We start from the raw sequence: 22,741 nt of genomic DNA on the forward strand, positions 1-22,741 counted from the left end.
CAGACCAGCCAGAATCATCTCTGGCTGATTCCAGGTGCATTCCGGAGGTAGCTGCCGGAAGGTGAGCTGGAATCAGAGGCAGACAGGAGAGCACACTGACTGGCCAGCGATTGCACCCTGTGATTTTAATCCCACACTCCATAGCTATATGTATGTATGTATGCATATGTGCATTTTCTACAACTATCGCATCCCTTAGGTTATATTTCTCGCCTCAGAAATACTGGGACACAGAGGTGAAGTGAAACTCCTAGTTCAAGACTTACTTCAAATTAGCTTTCACTAGTCTATGAAAGACCACTTCAGTGTCCTTGTTAATTTTTAATGTTTTAAATGTCAGCAGTTATACTTTTAAACTTTTTTTTCTGGTTAATAAGCTTTGCTTTTTTTTTTCTCCAGCTTATTACAGGCAATTTTCCTCAAGTTTAATAACAAAGCAATGGAAAGGAAACCTCAAATATTTGAAGATTAATTTTTGCTTTAATTACATAAAGCATGCAACAAGAAGCAGCCAATTAAAGAACATTCTTATTAAATTCAAATAACTAAACAAAAAGTTTGCCATGACCAATATTCACTAAATGAGCACCGTGGTTCCTTTTGCAGTTGTAAATCAGACATGTTAGGCATTTTTCTGCCATAAAATTCATGGAAATGTAGCCAAGTTGTTATGGCAACCATACGTTCCTGATTTAGAAGGTTTTATATTCTTTAAATTTTGAGTTGTAGTGGCATGTTGCATTTCAAGCATTTTAATATTTGCATTTTTAAAAGACAGCTTGGGAATTTATGTTTAAATGTAGTTATTAAGTGTGATATGCAAGATGTCAGACTGTACACATGTATTTATGATTCTTTGCAGCTAAGTTTTATAACTGAAACAAAATATTACAGAGATCATCTGCATTGTACACAGTATTTAAATACTTTCCACATTTACTCAATAGATTTCTTAAAAAAAAGTTAAATAAAAGCAATTGTAGACATTAACAAATACGATCTGTGAGCAAAACGAACATTAAAATATACTCTTTTTTACACTTAAATGTAAGAGCTGCTGAAACCTTACTGGAGAGTGAGACTAAGAAATGGGATTTTCAAATACTCCCTCAAGTAAGCAATTATCTAATGCTATATGTGAACAAAAATATGGCCTCGTTTACTTTATTCCAAAAAAATTATACTTATGTAAACGGATCATTTTCATGAAAGTGTTTCTACCACCATCCAGGCAGATTTTTGCATTGTGGAAATAAAATGGGTATTTCCTTTCTATTGGGCAATTTGCTATCACTTGCATAACATCTTTGTCACTGCAGACTACGTTTAAGAAATGTCCATCTGGTGATACCTCTGTACACTCTCTTCTCTGTTTCCCGCAGCTCGGGTTCAAGTGGGTTGCCGGGAACTGCGTTCCACCAAATACATCTCTGATGGGCAGTGCACCAGCCTCAGCCCTCTGAAGGAGCTGGTGTGCGCTGGGGAGTGCCTGCCCCTGCCGCTGCTCCCCAACTGGATCGGAGGAGGCTATGGAACGAAGTACTGGAGCAGGAGGAGCTCCCAGGAGTGGAGGTGTGTCAACGACAAAACGCGCACCCAGAGGATCCAGCTGCAGTGCCAAGATGGCAGCACGCGCACCTACAAAATCACCGTGGTCACCGCCTGCAAGTGTAAGAGGTACACTCGGCAGCACAACGAGTCCAGCCATAACTTCGAGAGCATGTCGCCTGCCGAGCCGGCCCAGCACCACAGAGAGCGGAAGAGAGCCAGCAGGCCCAGCAAGCACAGCATGAGTTAGAACTCAGACTCTAAAACTGGACTGACTGGTAACCATCTGCTTTACAGATTTGATTGCTTGGAAGACTCAAGTCTGCCATTGCTATTTTCTTACTTGAAAATATATGCTTTCTGCTCTGATCAAACCCAGCAAGCTGTCCTAAGTATCAGGACCTTCTTTGGGAGTAGCTTTTCCTTTACAGGTTTTTCAAGATGTACACACATCCATGAGTGCAATTTGTATTTAAATTCCATGCATCCCGTAGTTTTAATTTCCCATGATTCTTGAAAGACCGGTGATATATATTGAATAATCACTTTTTAAAAGGAAAGGGCTTCTTAGTTACCCTGCACTCCCCAACCTATCCCCCTACCCAGCAAACCCCTCCCAAACTGAAAAGTTAAAAAAATTGTTGCCTTGAGTATTTACAATAATACTTCAGAAGGGTGCTTTTTCTTTTTCTTGGCAATCTTCATGGAACAGTTTAGCAGCCATGAGTGATCTTCCTTTGACAGAGTGAAAGACCTTGTGACATTTCACTTCAAAAATAAGCCCTGAAGCTTTTTACAGTCTCATAGTATGAAATTATACCCTGCATGCTGACCCTCGCTTGGAATGGAATGCCAGAAATGCATGGCAGCAGCTAATAAGTAAAGTTGATTAACTATTTATTTGTCAATGTTATTATTTAATGAGCTTTTACATGTGATTTTTTTCAAAATGTAATTTTTTTATGTTATGAAGCTTTTTCATGTACCTAAATATTTTCCTGTATGATTTGTGGTTGATCTAGAAAGATGAGAATACATGTTGTAGATATGTAAAATAAATATTTTAGCCTTCTTATTACATATATGTTGCATCATGAACTTTATCGATAGTATGGATCTTTTCAAATCAATAAGATGCTTTGTAAAGCTAAAATATGAAATACTTTCTTGTTTAATCTGTGCAATCAGAAGGCAATTTGACCTTCAATTCCATCAGTTTCTTTTAACAAAAATAAATACTGCTAAAAGTTACTGTCTTTGTCTATAACATGTATAAAAATGTACCTGTTTACAAAAATTACAGAATAAATGTGCCAGAGTAATTGATAATGTTAGATAAGGCACATTCAAATTTTGACAGACAGTTCTATAGTGAGAAAGAAGAAAGGGAAGGGGAGACCATCATTTTAAAAAATATATTTTTACTGATTTTTAGAGAGAGAAGAAGGGAAAGGGAGAGAGAAAGAGAAACATCAATGTGAAAGTGGAACATTGACTGGCTGCCTCCTGCACGCCCTCTATTGGGGGTCAAGCCCTCAACCCAGGTATGCGCTGGGAATCAAACCAGCAACCTGCTGATGCATGGGATGATGCCCAACCAACTGAGCTACACCACCAGAGCGGGAGACCATCTTTTCAGTAAATGGAATGATTGAAAAAGTTGGGTGGCAATCCAGCAATGAGTTGTAATAAGAATATCATAGTTATATTCCCCCAGAGATGCCAGTTTGCTGCCCATTATAATCACCTGGGGGAGATATTATGAGACCCAATGCCCAGGTTGCCATCCAAAATGCATCATAATATCTGGGGTAGAAGTCAGATATTGGCAGGTTTTTTTTTTTTAAGTTTTCCAGGTGATTCCATTGTGCAGCTATGTTTGAGGAATAAATTGTGCAGAAATCACTATCGTATGTTGGGGAACTTTGAATACTATTGCATGGCCTGCAAACCAAAAAATAAAAAAGTATATATAAACAACAAAGGAAATAAAAACTAATTTTTCAAGTTTGACATGCTGCTATTTAAGCAACATAATCACAATCTTGAAACAGATTTTATAGGTAAATGACATGTATCAACTCAATGAAATGATCAGTCCCATCATTCCAAATAAAGAAAACCAAAGAGGCTTGGTTATGTATTGGTAAGAACTTCTGGGTTTTCCCATTTTGAATGCTAAGCATGAAGGAGTCCTTAGTACATTTTTGTAGTAGGTTGTTGTTTTTGTAAATAAATGAGTCTAAAAGTCACATGTATTATTTCCTATATCATTCTGTCTCTTGCCTATGAGAGGTGGGAGAGTCTCAACATATGTAAAAACAAGGAAACATCTCTAGATTTTCTAATAATGCTAACTTTTTGTATCATCAAATAAAATAATGATTCATAGTCCACTAAGTCCACTACTGATTTATCTTCCAATCTTAATAACTAAGATATTAAACTATTTCATATTATATCATCATATTAATACATGGGATATTCATGATAATTATATCATAGGTTGAATATACCAAAACTGTATTGTTTCATATGTCTATGTTACTTGTTCATCATTGCTCAATACAAGCATAACACAGAAAACTAAAGACACGTTAACCATTTATTCCTTCTCAATAAGATATCACCTTCTATAGAAGGCCTTAGAGGTGATCTCAAAATTAGTGTGTCCTAAGATATGAGGCATAGAAAGGACTTGTCCTGACAATGATTTTTCACAATCAAGAAGACTCTGTCATTGCCTTTTACTGATAAACATTAAAACAAAGGTTTTAGTGATAATGAAATGCTAAGATCACTAATTTTATTACTCAAGGTATGTGTTAGTAAAGGAATGTACTAGAAAAATGAGAAGGAATAAAGGAAGCTTATAAATAAGATCTTTTTAGTCTCTGCTAAGTCAAGAATTAGATCTACTGCTCATGGTCATATTCAATGTACTAATCTACTTCAGGCCATGTTGCATTGGTGATGCATTTGTTGCATGGTACTTAACATCAAATGACAGGAAAAGGTCAGCAATGAGTAAGAAAGGCTGAGGATAAAACCAGGCTCTCAGTGAAGTAAACACTAAAAGTCAACAGAAAGAGTAGCTTTGTAGTTATTATTTAAAAGTGCTAAAGTGCACTTGCCTCTGATTTGTTGATTATATTTCCATGTTTGTTTGTTTTTCAGTTAACTCACATGTTCCAATTGGTTGCACCCTGCATAATTGTATTCTCACCTTAGTAATTATCATTTCAAAATGGTGAATTGTGATCATTTTAGCAGAGTGACCTCTGATTCACATTCATAATATTTATCTATAAAAGATTTGTGAATCAAATTTATTTTGGCCACTATGGATAAAGGATTTTTTCAAGTGGCTGAATAGATAGTAGATGGTTAGTTAGATTGATAGAGATACATAGATGGACAGATGAATATTGGTATGTATAATTATATTAGAAATATAGTTAGATATATATCAATAATAAGAACTAAAGAAAAATTAATAGCATATATACAAATATATAACATATATAGTGTGCTATATATAAACTAAACATAGACATGAAGCCTATATAAATACCTATTTTCAAAAAATATTTTAATTATAAATCATTTATATTTATTCATTTATGCTAGTTATAAATACTCACTAATTGGCAATAGTCATGTTTATTTTACTGTACATTTTTGAAAAGCAATGAAAATTAGTTTTTTTTTAAAGTAAGATTCAGTTTCTTTACTTAAGAATGAATCTTAATCCATTATGGCCCTGTATGAAATTAGTAAGATATTATCAGGAGATCTAGCTGTTTCATTTACCTTATGCTACTAGAACTATTTCTTTTTATTATGTAACATGATCTATCTATTTAGCATGATATTTACTTTAATAGACACTCAATAGCCTGGTTATATTAGGTAATTATGAGTAGGAAGAAAAATATTTTGCTGAAGCAAAACCAGGTAACTTCCAAATTGCTGACTAAAATGAAAGCCTTTGGAAGTTTAATTTAGTATGTTGCAATATCCTTTTTTTGCAATCACCATGAAATCTAAGTATCAAAATCTAATTCATTATATTTGGGACTAAAACATCATTTGGATTAGATTTAACTCTTGAACATGTTTTTAGCACTAAAGTGGCAATTCACTGCATAATCTAAATTCAGCAATTATGTGCTTCTTGTAGTCATATCATTCTGATAAAAATGAAATGTATGTTAAGTCTTTGATAGAATCCTTACAGAAACCCAGAAAGAGTTCAAGGTGAAATGACTTAAGATCTGAAGTGCTGGAGTGCACTCTCTTATTAGAATGCTTCCCTCCCTCCAGGGCAGATAGAGATGACTCCCATTTTGGTTTCATGAGAAACCATTAAATATAGCTCTATGTCAAATTGAAATGAGTCTAGATTTGTGAACTAAGTAGACATTTGCCACTAGAAATTTTTGTTACAGCTAAAAAGAGAGACCCGCAATAATAGATATACCCAAAGTCATTCTCTTTGTATCATTTTCAATGTTATTGATTTTTCCATCATTCCTGACTCCTGAGCTAACATGGCACTTGGTGCTGTAGCCTGCATATTTTGCAAACTGTCTGGAAGAGCTATAGGGTAACAGCTATTGCAGAAATCCCAGTGGGAAGATGTTTAAATTTCCAGGTTCAAGAATTGATTAAAATGAATTAATACAAAGCTGACTGCATAATTATTTCCAGTGCAAATTAGACTGAGTGATAATTTATCATCTGCATTAGCAGATCAGCTGGAGGATTTATTTTCTGTTACAAATAAAGACTGAAACAGTCTGTGAGATTTATAGGGGAACTTAAATATTTTCCTTTGAATATTAGTAACTGCAAACCAAAGGTTACCTTGTATTATTGCTTTCATTTTTTAGCATAGGATTAGGTGCTTGAATCTGAGAGAGAATGTCTACATTGACATAGTCAGTGACACAGCCATACTCAGCCAAAGTTCATTATTATTAAAGCAGAATAAGAGTTTCATGGCCTAAACATAACTTATTATTAAAATATAAGCATCACTTTTTTCAGTAGCAATAAATTCCTTTTTTGAAATTTGTCATTAAATTCACACAAATGTAAAACTCTTTTGCATTATAATATTGGCAAATTTTCACAAAATCATCATGAGTCCTTTTATTCATTGAAGTGTTAACCTGAATTAGGTATTCAAAAACAGCCTAAAACACAACCCAGCAGCACAGTTAGAAACAGCACTTTTTAAACAATCCTTTACAATCTTTAATCAGTATTATACTTTTATGTTAATCAGTTGAAATTTTTTACTAAATAAAGCTTTCTGTGTATTTGTTTGCTCTCTTACTTTATATACTAGTATGTGGCTGATAAAATATTTCGAGTGTGTGTGTGTGTGTTTTACTTCTTTAAGCTTAGAGAGTCTAAGCAACAATAACAAAAACAACTAAAAACACCCAACTCTTTGTTGCCTCAAATTTCCTTATTGCAAACCAAAGACAAAAATTGCCAAGTGCATTTAATAATTTAATAAAGGGTTGCCATTTTGCCCGTTTGTTGACACTATCTTTCCCAAGAGTTGGTTCACTTTGAATACTAATTGATAAACATTTTACATTTATTTTGTGCTTAGTTTGACATTTTAAAAAGTAGTAATAGACTTTTCAATTTGATTCATCTGCAAATTTTAAGTTAGCAATTTTATACAAATGATTTCAAGATATGTGATCTTGGAAACAAGACTTGCTGCTACTAATTAGTTGGGTGAACTTACACTTGTGTCTTAAACTTCCTAAGGCTCAATGACTTTACCCATAAAGTAAGGGAGCTGAACTGGATAATGTCTAAAGTGTCTCCCAGATTAATTACTCATGTTCTGTTATCCCAAACAATATGGCCATATTTTTAGTCACACCGACATTCACACAAGCATATTTGACTAGTGCTACTGTCCACTTCTAATGTTTCTAGGGCACTCAGTTGTGAAATTTCAGAATAAGCTGATCAGACATATGATGGAATAGACAGATTCCATCATACAAATGCCTGGTTAAGGCAGACCATGTAAGATGACATTAGAAATCCAGCTCTAGGAGGGCTGAGACAGTATCTGTTTGGGAGCATTTCTCGTATTTTGTCCAAACTTGAACAAACACCAGGAAGATGTTAAGGACCAAGGAAAATGTATTAGAATTTTTCTCCATAGAAAACACCATTGCTATTCTATTACCTAATCATTTCTGCAGAAAATAATAAGAAAAATCACCTGTGACCTATACTAGGAATTGTGTTTTATTATAAAGTAATGGTGTATGATTTTGTTGAAAGTTTTCATTTTTAAAATCAAAATCATACATACTGTCATATAAGTGGGATAGTGATTTTTCTAGTCAAAATATTTTATGATATTTGACATTTATTACTAATTTACTCATTTGTTTAGTAATACTGAAAATCTGGTCTGTTTTTCTTAGGTTCGAAGAACACATTGGGGAACAAATGGGAATCCAATTAAGAAAATAAATGCCCTACTGCTAAATGTAAAAGTAATTACACATAATCTCGCTTTTGAACAAGACTCTAGAACAGTGATTCTCAACCTTCTGGCCCTTTAAATACCATTCCTCATGTTGTGACCCATCCATAAAATTATTTTCGTTGTTACTTCATAACTGTAATGTTGCTACTGTTATGAATTGTAATGTAAATATTGCTATGATCCATGAACTAAATTGTACTGTGGACATAAAACAGAGAAAATATATTTCAGAAGGCAATGCTATTATTGACATAAAAATTGAAGGCAGACTATTACAAACAAAAAAACACACTGGAAATTGGACAGATACATGCAAAAATATGAAACTGCACCACTTTCTTACAAAATGTAAAAAAATAAATTCACACTTTTCTGAATGACTCTTTAAGAGAACAAACAATAACTGTTGGTAAAGATGTGAAGAAAAGGAAACCCTTGAGCGCCTGGTGGGATTGTAAATTGGGGTAGGCACCATGGCTTAAAGACTTCAATGTAAGACCTGAAACCATGAAACTCCTGGAAGAAAATGTAGGCAGTAAGCTCTTTAACATTAATCTCAGCAATACTTTTGTGGATATGTTTCACCAGACAAAAGCAACAAAAGCAAAAATAAATGGGTCTACATCAAACTAAAAAGCTTTTGCACAGCAAAGGAAACAATCCAAAAAAGAAAAAGGCAACCTACTGGATGGGAGGAACTCACAAATGATATATCCAATAAAGGGTTGATACATAAAATATAAAAGAAACTCATACAATGCAAAAAAATAATAAGAGATAATCCAGTCAAGAAATGGGCTGAGAACCTTCCTCCCAAGAATACACACAGGTGCCCAACAGACATATGAACCGATGCCAACATCACTAATCATCAGAGAAATGCAAATCAAAACCACAATGTGATATCACCTCACACCTGTCTGAATGGCTAAAGTCAACAATAAGTGTTGGTAAGGATATGAAGAAAAAAAAACCTTCGAGCACCCAATGGGATTGTAAATTGGTGTAGCCACCATGGAAAATAGTATGGAGTTTCCTCAAAAAATTAAAAATAAAATTATCAATATAATCCAGCAATTCCACTTCTGGGTATTTATCTGAAGAAATCTAAAGCACTAGTTTGAAAAGATATATAGACTCCTATGTCCATTGCAGCATTATTTATAATAACCAAGATATGGAAGCAGCCTAGGTATCCATCAATAGGTAAATGGGTAAAGAAGTTCTGTTATGGATATGTTTATACACAATGGAATACTACTTAGCAATAAAAAAAAAGAAATCTTGGAATTGCAATAACGTGGATGGACCTAGAGGTTTTATGCTAAGTGAAATAAGTCAGACACAGAAAGACAAATCCTATATAAAACAAGCCTAATATGCTAAGTGTCTATTCAACCAATCAAAGCGTAATATGCTAATGATATGCTAAGGCCACTCAACTGCTCGCTATGATGTGCACTAACCACCACAGGACAGATGCTCCAACCAGTAGGTTAGCTTGCTGCTGCGTTCGGTCGATTGGGACTGAGCAAGGATGGGCCGGACATGCCCTGGATCCCTCCCGTGGTACCTCCCCAGCTGGCCAACCTCCTGTATCCCTCCCCAGCCCCAATAGTGCACCAGTGGGGTCCCTTGGCCTGGCCTGCGCCCTCTCTGAGTGCACAAATTTTGTGCACCGGGCCTCTAGTATCATATAATTTCACTTATATGTGGAATCTAAAAAAACAGATAAATTAACAAAGAAAACAAAACAGACTCATAGATAAAAGAATAAAATGATAGCAAGGAAAGTGGGGGTAGAGGAATGGGTAAAAAAGATAGAGAAGAATAGGAGGTATACACTTCCAGTTGTAAAATAAATAAGCCATGGGGATATAGCACAGGGAATATAGTCAATATCATCATAATTTTATAATATGAAAGAAAGTTACTAAACTTACCATGATTATCACATTATAAGGTATACAAATATTGAATCTCTATGCTGTACACCTAAAGCTAATATAATCATGCATGTTAACTTCCTTTAGTTAAGAAAAGATTTTTTAATAAAAATATACTGAAAAAATGACCTCTATGATTGTTAGGCCTGCCAAAATGAACTGAAGATTTTATTGTTCAGCAGATATAATTTTAGCATTAAATTCTTCAAAAGAACTTACCTTCTTGTATAAAGCTGTTAGAAATTTTATATAGATTTTTCAGTTTAATTATTTAAATATTCTTGTATTTATAAGTTGCTCTTTGCAGTTCATTTTCTTCTAAACATTTTTAACAAAATATTCCTGTTTCCTGATACTTTCCATATATTAGGTGAAAACATTTTATTGCTAATGACAGCATGAGTAAAGAAAATGGCTGCAGACAGCTTCAGCAAACAAGTTATGTAGAGATTTGTTCATATAAATATTGCTTGTACCCAACATTTATGTTGATATTTTAAAATAATGATACACTTCTGAAAAATGCCATTGTTTTCATTTGACCTGGAGAGGTGCACATGAGTGGTGATCTGCCTGGCTGTGTATGGTAATGTTCCAGCAATGCAGCCTCCAGAAATATGGAGAATTTTATGGATTACACCAGATGGCTGCAGTGATATCATGCAACCCACACTGATATTGCATAACTTAAGTTAGTTCTCTGTCATTACTGTGTGTTTGAAGCTAATAATTTTTTAAAAGACGTAAATAGCCTTTGTGTAAGTGTATGTTATATCCCCACTTAACCCATACAATAGTGGAAAAATCCAAGAGAATGCCACCAACGGATATTGGAGCTGGAACAAGGCTATGTTTTGATCAGTGTGTTCTTTTGGAATTAAGACATTTACGATTGAGTAATATCACTCAACTGAAACAGGTATGGTTCCTGAACATTCCAGGTTAAAGAATTTCTACTGTGTTTTACTATGTCTTTTATTACCAGTAGGAAGATAAGCATTTTCAATGGGAAGATGGCCACAGCACCAGGGCAGCTGTATGTTGCGCTGAAATGAAGAGCTGGAAAAGGCTGATGACAAGGAGAAAAGGCTTGTAAGGACACGCTGTCAACACCACAGCACAGCTCTGGAATGAGTTCTGAAAAGCCACAGTCTCTTGGGACTGCTGCCCAGAATAGGAACCTTCAAACGCTGTATAGTTTCCAGGCTATGAGAAGCCTACTGCCCTGCTTTCTGGGTGAAAACAACAAACAAACAAACAAACAAACAAAAGAATTTCTCTCCAGCTCTTTTTGTAACTACCCATACCTAATATTCCACCATTAGAAAATCATTATTTAACATTTTTAATTTCTCTCACAAACAAACATCTCTGGAAGAAAAAAACACATTGAAATAAAATCTGCAACCTTATGACCTACGAAGACTAATAGGTTGGGAGTAAAGCAAGGGAAAATGGTGGAGACTATGGAAAAAGCCGCTTATAAAAGAGGGCAGCTTCAGATCTACTCACACATTTAGCAGCAACATCCCACCAAAAATCCAAATATTTTATATGAATTTTTCCTAATTTGTAATACCAGCAGATTTAAAAACTCCTGTACTAGACTAAATATACAAAGTAAAAAAATAAGTAAATAAAAGAAAGTAAGTCCATTTACTGGGTTAGATTAAGTTGTTTTATGGGGTACGTGAAGAATCTCTCAATCAGGAGTTAGGAGACCTGAATTCTAATCTCAAGTCTGCTACTTCTAAATAGCCTTTAGGAATGCAGCTAAATTGTAAACTTCCTGAGATCTGAGTTGACATCTCGGTATTAGTTAGCATCCCAAAAGGAAACAGACAGCACACTCAGACTAAGTTAAGCAGGATTATTTACTGGTGGCCTAATTATAAAGTCTGGGTGGGGTTCAGGGAAGCACAAGTCATCGGCATACTGGAGCCCAGCGCCCCAACACCAGTGCTGCCACAACAGAAGACCCTAAGAAAATAGGGAAGGATTCAATTATCTGAGACTGGAAGGTGGGGGCACACAGAGGGGAACAGTGGCTATAGTCAGTCTGAGGAGTCTAGAGGAACCGGCAGAGCCAGAGAGCCAGGGGAATAATACCCTGGTCACTCTCCTCTCTCCTTCGCCTTCTGACTGATGTCCTGCCAGGGATCCCCACTGGCTAACTCTATTGGAGGCCATTGGATTGGACACTGGTGAGTGAAATTTGTATTGGTCAGCCTGGGGCAAAAGGCAGGGTGAAGAGTAGAGGCTGGACAAGGAGAGCCAAACATAAGCTGCCTGGCACAATCTCCCTTCGCATACTTTCTTTACAACATTTGGAACAGTATATTGCATTGAGTAGGTGTTAGGGTTGCTGAAGGAGGGATGCAGGAGGCCAAAATGGGGTGAAGAATTATGAACTTATTAGGTCATCTGGATACCCAGATGGGCTGAGCCCCAAAATGGCGCCAGCCCCCAGAGGGAAGTCAGAGGTTTTTAAAGGACTCTAGGCGGGCTTTTTCTGGGCAGAGAATACTCTGAGCAGGTCTGGATTCTGGGAAACTCCGGAGGACAGAGATAATGGTCTTAGCAAGTGGAATGTGGTCTAAGCAAGTGGAATGTCCATTGGGAAACGGCCTAAAGGTCAGTTCCCAGGGGAGGGGGTATTGATTCAATTCTTTGATCAGATCTAACAGTAGGCACTGAATCATTATAGAATCTCTCTCTTTTTTAGTTTCTAAAATGTATATATTTAAGATGTTCTCCAAGGTCAGTTTCCACATTAATCTTCCAATTTCATCATTTTACACTTGAGATAAGAATCTGAAAGGACATTTGGGAGAAATTCTGAGGGCTTTGAATGGCCTACCTTAAGGTTAGATATCATGTACCTCAAGAAACAAATCAGCCTATTAAAGCCAAAAAGACATAACTGAGAATATTATTTTCCAGCAGTACCTCATGTAGCACATAACAAAAACACAGGAGCATCCTTACTGTAGATTCCTATAGACCAGACATTTTCACTTATTTTATCCTATAGATAGAGTGAAAGATAGGGTTTGGGTGTGTGTTTTTTGCGATTATTGTTGTTACATGTTTTAATAACAACCATGTCCTTAGAACATGCATTCATAGGTGATTTAACTATAAATCAGTTTCTATTTGGGAGTCTGTTTCATGAAAACCATCCAACCTTTGAACTAGCAACTTGGAAGAAGAAATAATCTATTCCATAAATCCATTTCACCAAATATGATAATGATCAGTAAAAGACGTTATCTATAATACAAATACTATGTACTGTTCAATTTATTTCTCAACTTTAGAAAAGAAAGCATTTGGATCTGGGAGTGTTTAAGCTTGGCTGCCATTGTATTTAATGGTGAGTATGAAACTTCAGAACTAAAACCCTAAGGTTCAAGGTCTATGGATTAAAAGGAGGTTAGCTACATAACTCCTACTTGATTTCAAGCCATGTGACACTTACCATGATTGTTGTGCCTTCCAGCAGTCATCATACTAACCATTGAACTACACACAGCTGTAGGAGGACCTCGTCATGGCTCCAGACGCAGCTGGTGTCTTCACTTGGGACAGGGATGCCATATCACAGTTTCACAGAGTGGGTCGGATCCAGGGAATGATGGCAGCAGGATGCCAAGACACTTTAAATACACATCAAAGTCCATTCTGAAACTTGGCTTAGGTGTGGAATGATGGGAAAGGAAGCACTTGCCTTTCAGAATTTCAAAGACTCACTTTAAGGGGAAAGCACTACATAGATAAAAGGGGACGAGAAAGAATGAACAGCTGTGCCAGGCTCTGCTTAGTGGTTACTCTGCTGAGCACAGCCTTTAGTTGTGCAAAGGTAAGAAGCATTGCCAATTTTGCAGTTCCTTCTCCACCTACATCTGAATCACAGAAGTAACATCTGTAACTGGCTAGTTCCTTTCCTCTTATTCTATTCTTTTACACTTGAAAGATCGTATGTTGGGCTTAATCCAGTACTTGGTCCAAACAAAGATTCAAGAGTATTGGCATCCTAGGAACAGGAATACAAAGAAAAGATTAAATGGGAATCCATTCAGACGTCATTTGTATGTTAGTTGGCATGTTGTTAGGTAGTATTACAGGTACTGGAGCTGGAATAACCTGGATTTGAATCCTGGGCTTGACCTTAATAGTTGTCTACCTTGAGCGATAAATGCTGAAATTTCTACATCTGTAAAATGGGGTTATTATATTTATCTTTAGAAGAGTTCCCAAATGTAAGGGCTCATAGTGTTACAGTGAGGCCTTGACTTACGAGTTTAATTCATTCCGTGACGAAGCTCGTAACTCAAGTTACTCGTGTGTCAAATCAATTTTCACCATTACAATGACACGTGATGCTGGGCTGATGTTGTGGCGTTCACTGAGCCAACTAGCGGAGGGGTATCTGAAGCTGGCTCGTAACCCAAATTTTAGCTTGCAACTCAAAGCAAAAAATTGGCAGAGAGACAGTTCGTATCTCGAAAAACTCGTTAGTCGGGACACTCGTAAGTCAAGGCCCCACTGTAGTTGTTACTGTTATTATTATTGTTATTATATTTCTTATGTTGAGAACAGATAGTTGAGTGAAGAATATAGACTTGGTTAGGGACTTCATCTTCTCCAAGCCCTTGGTCCAGAAACTAAATTAGGAGTAGGACAGAAAGAAGCAGAGTAAATAAGGAAGAGTACCAAGGTAAGAGAATGCAAGATGGAAAACAGAAGCTTCTTTGGAAGATGCTGTGGACTTAAATAAAAATAAAAAGCTTTGATATTATGGTAGTTTTCCAGGAAGGATCTCTCTCTCTCTCTCTCTCTCTCTCTCTCTCTCTCTCTCCTGTGCCAATGCCTTTATCCATTTCCTTTTGTTGAATTACCCAAAGTTTGCTTTTCCTAGCTGTATTGTCATTTCCCATTTATTTTATGTATTTTCATGACAAAAAATGGATGTAGGAAACATTTTCAAACATACATTCTCCTTTATGTCCTTATACTTAACATTGACTACTACTGTTATTTGCTTATTTTACCCATTTGTCACATTAGGGCTCACCCTCTATCATTCATTTCTTCAAAACTGGAACAGAGCAGTTTTTTTATTTCATTCTTGTTTTTCCATAATTCTACTACAATATGTTATTCACATCCTAAATGTTCAGAATATTATTTTATTGTTTTCTCTTATAATTTGTGTTACCTCCTGGCTTATAACTCTAAAGTCATTTTCTAAATATTTTAAACATGTTCTCCACAGAAAAAAGTTTTGAGCACCTTTCTCAAATGCACATTTATTTATTTACTTATAAATTATATATAACTATCCTATATAATAAAAGGCTAATATGCAAATTGACCGAATAGTGGAATGACCAGTTGTTATGATGCACAATGACCACCAGGGGGCAGACACTCAATGCAGGAGCTTCCCCCTGGTGGTCAATGAGCTCCCACAGGGGGAGCATTGCTCAGCCAGAAGCCAGGCTCATGTCTGGCGAGAGCAGTGGTTGTGGCATGAGCCTCTCCTGCCTCCGCAGCAGGGCTAAGGATGCCCAACTGATGGCTAGGCCCTACTCCCCACATGAGTGGGCCTAAGCCGTCAGTTGGACATTCCCCAAGAGTTCCTGGACTGCGAGAGGGCTCAGGCTGGGCTGAGGGACTCCCCACTCCTGAGTGAACGAATTTTGTGCACTGGGCCTCTAGTATTAATATATTATGCACATCATGAAACACATTTAGAAACAGGAATTGAATAAAATGATAAAATTGAATAAATAGTTTCTTTCTGTACTCCAATAGTTTAACACATTGTATGCGGGAAACCTATTTATATGTTTTACATTGACTGGTAGTAGAGCGCAGGACACGTATTAATACGTTTTTTATAGACTAGCAGTAGAATGCGGGTAACGTATAAATACGCTTATTTTTATACTTTTTTATTGCTCTAAAGGGATGCTAACATGCAGATATACGAATTCCAAAGGACAAAATTTGGGTCTCTAATACATACAATGGTGAATTATGTATGTACTTCCAGATATAACGGTAATCTATTCAACTGCATAGAGTCATCCCTTCACACAATTCTCTGCCTCTCCACGCATTCAGTGCGATTCTAAGAAAAATAATTCAGTATACATTTTATAGTAAATCACAAAAAGTTTCATTGAAAAAAATATGTAAAACTAAAGTTATCGTAATTTTACTGAACATTGCCATTTGTGCAAAAAATTAGCAAAAATGGCCCACGTCACCTGTTAGTGCGCAATAAAAACTACCCGCAATGTGTTAATAAAACTTCAAAAATGATTATATAAAAGAACAAGAACAAGTAGGCTTTACTATATTCTCTGAAAATAATAAACACCAAATAATTTTAGAAAACTTATACATTTTATACTATTTAAACTATACTTCTATGCATTTCTTGTACATTTCTGAATCTTCTATTCCTACTCCCTGAAATGTTCTGTGTTATCAGTAATTGTACATTACAAATTACAGTCTCCTTTGAGATCACAACCTGATAACTTTTCCTTTATTTACTAAGTTCTTTGTCAAGGTTTTGTGGGGGAAACCCAGAAGACAATAACATAAATGGAAATAATGTAGTTATCACCATTCTGAAAAGTAATGGCAAAATACCAGGAAAATATCCTTTTATATTTGGAAGTATGTTTTATCCTTGGCCTCATAAGAAAATATTCAGAAGTATACATAAAGGCTTTGCTGCTAAAGATTCTTTCAATATAGTTTACTGGCATAAAAAATGATGAAACTTTTTATACCAGTATACTTTTAAAATGCTTGGCAAATTTGTTTCATACCCTTGAGAAATATTCTATACCTAATTAATGTCTGTATTTAGAATGGATATTAACTCCCCATTTGTGTCTTTTTTATATTTGAAAAGGCGCATTAGAAACATTAGAATTTTCATTTCTATAAACAAAAAAACTTCATTTCTTTTTATTCTATACTAGGAGAAAGGTATGGCTTGGCAAATTTAAAATGGTAGTTAGCTGTTAATGGCTCTTTTCTCTCTTGTTTTGTGTCTGCTTTCCATAAGTGAGACTACTGTCACACACAAGTTAAACCAGTTTTGATTAGTAAGCTGTTTCAATTACAACAGCAGCACATAAACTTTGGAATAACAATAAAAGTCTTTGAAATGGAAATAGAAATAACATTGTTATTTGATGCCTCTCTCATCTGTTGCCTCTATAACCTGAAGCACATATCAACCCTTTAATTGCACTAGGTTTTGTGTACCTCATTTTTTTCTTCAATTACACTGAAATTTCTGGGAGAGAAATTCATGACCTATACCATCTTTATAGCTCTTGCATAATAGGTTGGTACTCTCTTGATGAGAAAGAATTTATCTTGTTCTTCCAAACCGGAGAATCCCTCAGAGCAGTGGTTCTCAACCTTCCTAATGCCACGACCCTTTAATACAGTTCCTCATGTTGTGGCGACTCTTAATTTCATTGTTACAAATTGCACATAATTAAAGCATAGTGATTAATCACAAAAACAATATGTAATTATATATGTGTTTTCCGATGGTCTTAGGCGACCCCTGTGAAAGGGTCGTTCGACCCCCAAAGGGGTCGCGACCCACAGGTTGAGAACTGCTGCCTTAGAGGGAGGTGGGATTGACTTTTGCTATGAGACAGGCAGAAACTATTGAGACCCTCAGAGAGCAAGATGGTCAGAAGTGCCTCCTTTTATTCTTCCCACCAGCGGAAACATCTCCCAAGCCACGTTAATGGTGGGCCTTGCACAATCCCTGCTTCTCAGATGTCTGGGATCCTCCTCTAACAAATGAGTGCTAAAAAGACAGCGTACATTAATTAATAAAAAAAATGACATGTATTGGTGAGGTTTGCTGGGGATGTGGGGGAGTAGTTCAACACTAAGACTGGATCCAGCATTTGTCAGGGATTTATAGCAAGTCTATTTCATGTGGATGATGTTTTCCCTTAATGTTTCTTATTTTTCTCCCCTACTCTTTAAAGGGCTCATTATATCCATGCCATGTCACACCCAATTCTCTACTGTATTTCTCAGTTCTGTCATTGGGTTCTTTATGGAAGTGAAATTGGCATCCCAAGCAGGTTTCTGAAGCTCAGACAGATGACTAGTTACAGTGTGTACACAATGACTTGAACACAAAGAATCATTGTCTAGTAAACCAGAAAAATCTCAACAATGTAGGTGAAACAAAGTAGGCTTTTGTGCAAGTCTAACTGATGCATGCTCTCTTTAATATGGTTTTCTATATCAAAATAGGGTTAGTTGAGTCAGGCAGTTATATTCTGATTGTTTTATTTCTTCTTTCTTGGTCCTAAGCTCCTTTTAAGGATTCTCATAGTAAAAATTGTTTTTGAGTCATTTCTAAAAAATTGTCAATATTGACATGTTCTTTTGACTTGATAGAACTTGAGATAGCTTAGACTACCCTTTACTTTAGCCCTTACTAACATTTTTTATTTTTTAAAATTGTGTTTTTCCACTACAGATGAGACCTGAGATTTAATAAGCCTTAGCAGTGGCATGAGTTAAACAGTTAGCGCTGATACAAGATCTAACATATTTCTGGAAAGACAAAATATCACACATAAACTGTGTTAGTAAGATTAAATAAGTGGAAAGGATCTCATAGGTGGATTCCCAATCCCACCTCTGAACTACAAGACATTATAAAAGTCATCTGTGGGCCAGAGCTTACCCTACGACCTCATTTCTCTGACAGATCTCAAGAGAATTGTTGATTTTCCAGTTTGTTTAGGGTTTTGCTTGTTAGGACAGAGTGTGACTTTTAAGTTCCTTACATGCCTAACTGCAGTCCTATTTTGAAGACTCTCTATACCTAACTTGGATTAGCCTCTTATCTACAGACAAGTTGCCCTTTATACCATCTTCTGTAAACATGATCATTATCAACATATACTTAGTAAAGATATTGTATCAGTTAACTAGGTCTTAGATACCACTGCATTACAGCAACCACCACATACAATAACAAGCACGTATTTAAATCAGACATTTGAGGATTTTCTGTGGGATGGGGTGGTGTCAATTGATCTAGACGGGGTTTAAATTAGCTTGGTTGATCTTGACTCATTTATACATCTGGAGGTCAACTGGAGTTCAGCTGATCTAGGTCAGGCTTAGCCAGGGCAATTGGACTCTGTTCTACATGTCTCTCAACTTTCTATGGGAACTGGCCTGCTAGTGAGGGTATTCATGGTTATAGGGAAGGCCCAAAAGAGAAATCTTAATAGTACAGGTGCTTTCTAAGTTTTGGTAACTCATCCCGACTAGCATTCCATTTTTCAAAGAAAGTCACATAACTGATTTTAAAGGCAAAGGGTGGGGAAGTGTACTCTGTCTCTTTATTGGAAGAAACTGCAAAGTAACATGTCAAAGGGTGTTGATACTGAATAAGGGTAAAGATTTAAATTCATTAGTAAAATTTACTACACTCATCTTCATCCACAACCAGTCATTGTCCTAGACCTTCGAACACTGTAATGACTCAAGCGTCCTGGGAGTATTTGCAGTTGTTGAGTAGGAACATATATGTTGAATTGAACTTCTCTCAATTTTCACTGTATTTGCTATAAAGTACTAATTCTTTGGATGAAAGACTTAGAGCATTATTATTTGTCAACATGGTTTCATTCATTAGGTGTATTTGCTAAAAAGAAAGAAACAAATAAAAAGTCCATACAAAAACCAAAACCACTAATCCTCAGAACTGATTCTAACCATATTATGTGAAAAATAAAGCAAATCTTATTCCAGAGCTAAAAGTCTAAACAATTTTACATATTGACAAAAAATAATTTATTTTATTTAAGTAACGAAAAAATTGTGTTTTTGGGGTGGCTAAAATAAAAATATGAATGTTATACCAATAAAATAAAAACTCCAGACTGTTCTTAGCAAAACTCATTACCTTGAACAAATAAAATAATCATTAAACCCCAAGTTTTAAAGATTAAAATAAAGAATATTAACTTATGAATCCCAAGAATACTTTCTTAATTTTAGGGCACCTAATTTGATATGTTTAGGGCTTTATGTCCTCAAATATATAAAGAACATTTGGGAAAGTTGAGACTAAAGTGCCTTTCTGTCCTAATATACACATACTCTGTTTATTCCATTGAGTTAACTCTTTGTGCTAGAAAACAGGATTCAATGAAGAGGTTTTATTATTATTATTATTATTATTCCTTTAAGAACAGTTATTCCCTCTTTTTTGAAAAATTTAGTTTCTTTAAAATATTACATAAGTCTCCTTTCCCCCACCAGTGTGTGTGTGTGTGTGTGTGTGTGTATGTGTTTAGATACTGATTATCTAGGGATGACTTTTGGCAAAACTGTGAAATGGGCTAGTAATTGTTTTGGCTTCTTACAAACTTGGTAAAAATCAACAAAATTATAATAGTCATTTAGACACTTCTAACATATATCAATGGAATTTATTCAACCAAGACTTCTTTAGTGCCCACTAGGTGCGAAGCACTGTGACATGTGTAGGAGACACAATGGTGAACAAATCAGATATGACTCCTCATTCATACACTGATGGTGAAAGTGGAAACTGGCCTAACCACTTTGGAAAACTTTCTGGTATAGCTATCAAAACTGAACAGATGCATACCCTATGGCTCAACAATTACACTACAAAGTATAAACACCATGGAGATATATACATATGTGCACCAAAACACACAGACTTTTGTGAATATATACTTATAGCAGCATCACTTGTAATAGTTTCAACTACAAACTGCCCAAAGGGAAATCAGCAACAGAATGAACTGAGGGATCATCACACAAGTAATACTGTAGAAAAATAGAATGATTTATAACTACATACAACAACACGAATTTCATAAACATTATGTTGAACCAAAGAAGCCAGACACAAAATAGTATATACTGTATAATCTTATTTATATTAAGTCCAAGAATAGGCAAAGAAGTGTTGGCTTTTCGAAATCCGAAAATGTTTATCAAGACAGCATACCAACTTAGAATAGAGGCGTATTCTGGGTACTGCTAGTCTCTGCTAGTCTTCTGTTTCTTAATTTGGATACTTGTTATACACTTATATTTAATTTGTGAAATTCATCGACCTCTACATGAGAGTATGTGTACTTCCCTGAATAAATTATAATTTGGTTAAAAAATTGTCTCCTTGCCCGGTTGGTGTAGCTCAGTGGTTGAATGTTGACCCATGAACAAAGAGGTCCCCAGTTCCATTCCCAGTCAGGGCACATTCCCAGGTTGCGTGCTCAATCCCCAGCGGGAGGGGATAGGGTATGCAGGGGGCAGCCTATTGATGTGTCTCTCTCATTGACGTTTCTTTCTATTTCTCTCCTTTCTGCTCTCTTTAAATTAATAAAAATATATTTTTAAATATTGTCTTTCTTTTTAAGAAAAATGACCATGGGTAGTTTGGAGTTTAGAGTCGGAGACAAATGTGCAAATAAGAAAATACATAAATGGCTGTAAGTGCAATGGCAATGATGGAAGTGAAGAGAGCACAAGAAATAATCAAGAATCTACAATGGTGAAAGCACACTGAAAAAGAATCCTTTGTTTGACAATCACAGTCAACATATGCAGAACATTTGGCAATCGACACTGCAATTGTCTTCTGGTACTGAGGGCACTTGTTGACAGGAGGTGCCCTGTCTCCAGTGGAGGATGTTGTAGACTGGTCAGTGGATCACTGTGATTTTTCAGTAATTTCATGATTATGCAATATTCCTTGACTATGCTTGTTCTAAGAACTATAATTTTCTGCCCAACATGCCTATGATTGCGCCCTCCCTTCTGCTAGCATATGTTCTCTTTTATATCTCCCTGCCCCAAAGGAGGTGCTGTCAGCATTTGAGGACTTACACGGGATGGTGACATTACACGCATCTGGGAAGCTGGTACTTTGGCTTCGTTATGGAAAGACGTGATTTAGACCTATGAATTAATTAATTTTTGCTAGCTGAGATCCAGATAGTATATAAATCTTTTTTCAATCTTCAAAAGCATTTTTTTCTTGGCTATATTCTTAGGCATCTGGGAAATTTGTTGCATATATATAATAATGAGAGTAGAAACTGTCACTTAAAAAAGAACCCCATTGTATTGCAGTAAATGAATATTTATGGTTGAACTCTAAATTAAGTTTTAGTTGAACCCAATTTAGTCATCCATCCAAAGAAGTTGAATTATGCCTATCGCCTGTAAAATATCCCTGACATCCTACCACATGAACAAGAGTCAGTATCTAAGAGTTCATCATCATTTTTTCCTATAATTAAGTTGTGAGCAGAAAAATTCATTTTCTATAATTATAGAAATGTTTAAAAAGCACAAAATGTGTTTAAAACATGCTGTTAATGTGTAACAGGTTAAATAACCTCTAAGAAATGTAACCCTAATTGATTAAAAAAAAATTCATCCCCACTTACCCTGTGCTACCAAATTACTTGCCTTAGTCACCAGATCCCTACGTGTTGCTGTCTGTCAGGTTACATCATCTGCAAGAGAATCAACTAATGTTGATAAATTGAGTTCTCCAGTCTGATAAGGAGACAACAATTTAACAGCCCTTTTGACTAGCCAGGATTTAATTATCTAGTTCTTTTTATCCAGAATTTCCCCT

The 22,741-nt window shown here is 35.8% G+C and overlaps 2 protein-coding genes across 2 annotated transcripts in view; one reads left to right on the forward strand and one right to left on the reverse strand.

Moving 5' to 3' along the window:
• The window catches only part of SOSTDC1 (sclerostin domain containing 1), a 4,039-nt gene extending 1,240 nt beyond the window's left edge, over positions 1 to 2,799 (forward strand). The window contains exon 2 of the mRNA XM_006779050.1: positions 1,383 to 2,799. Coding sequence (XP_006779113.1) covers positions 1,383 to 1,798 — 416 coding nt within the window. The 3' untranslated portion in view covers positions 1,799 to 2,799. The remainder of the gene's footprint in view (positions 1 to 1,382) is intronic.
• LRRC72 (leucine rich repeat containing 72) overlaps positions 1 to 22,741 on the reverse strand; it is a 110,169-nt gene that overhangs the window by 69,458 nt on the left and 17,970 nt on the right. The gene's annotated exons all lie outside the window — the stretch shown is intronic.

Source organism: Myotis davidii, unplaced genomic scaffold (assembly GCF_000327345.1).
Source record: "Myotis davidii unplaced genomic scaffold, ASM32734v1 scaffold168, whole genome shotgun sequence".
Lineage (NCBI taxonomy): Eukaryota > Metazoa > Chordata > Mammalia > Chiroptera > Vespertilionidae > Myotis > Myotis davidii.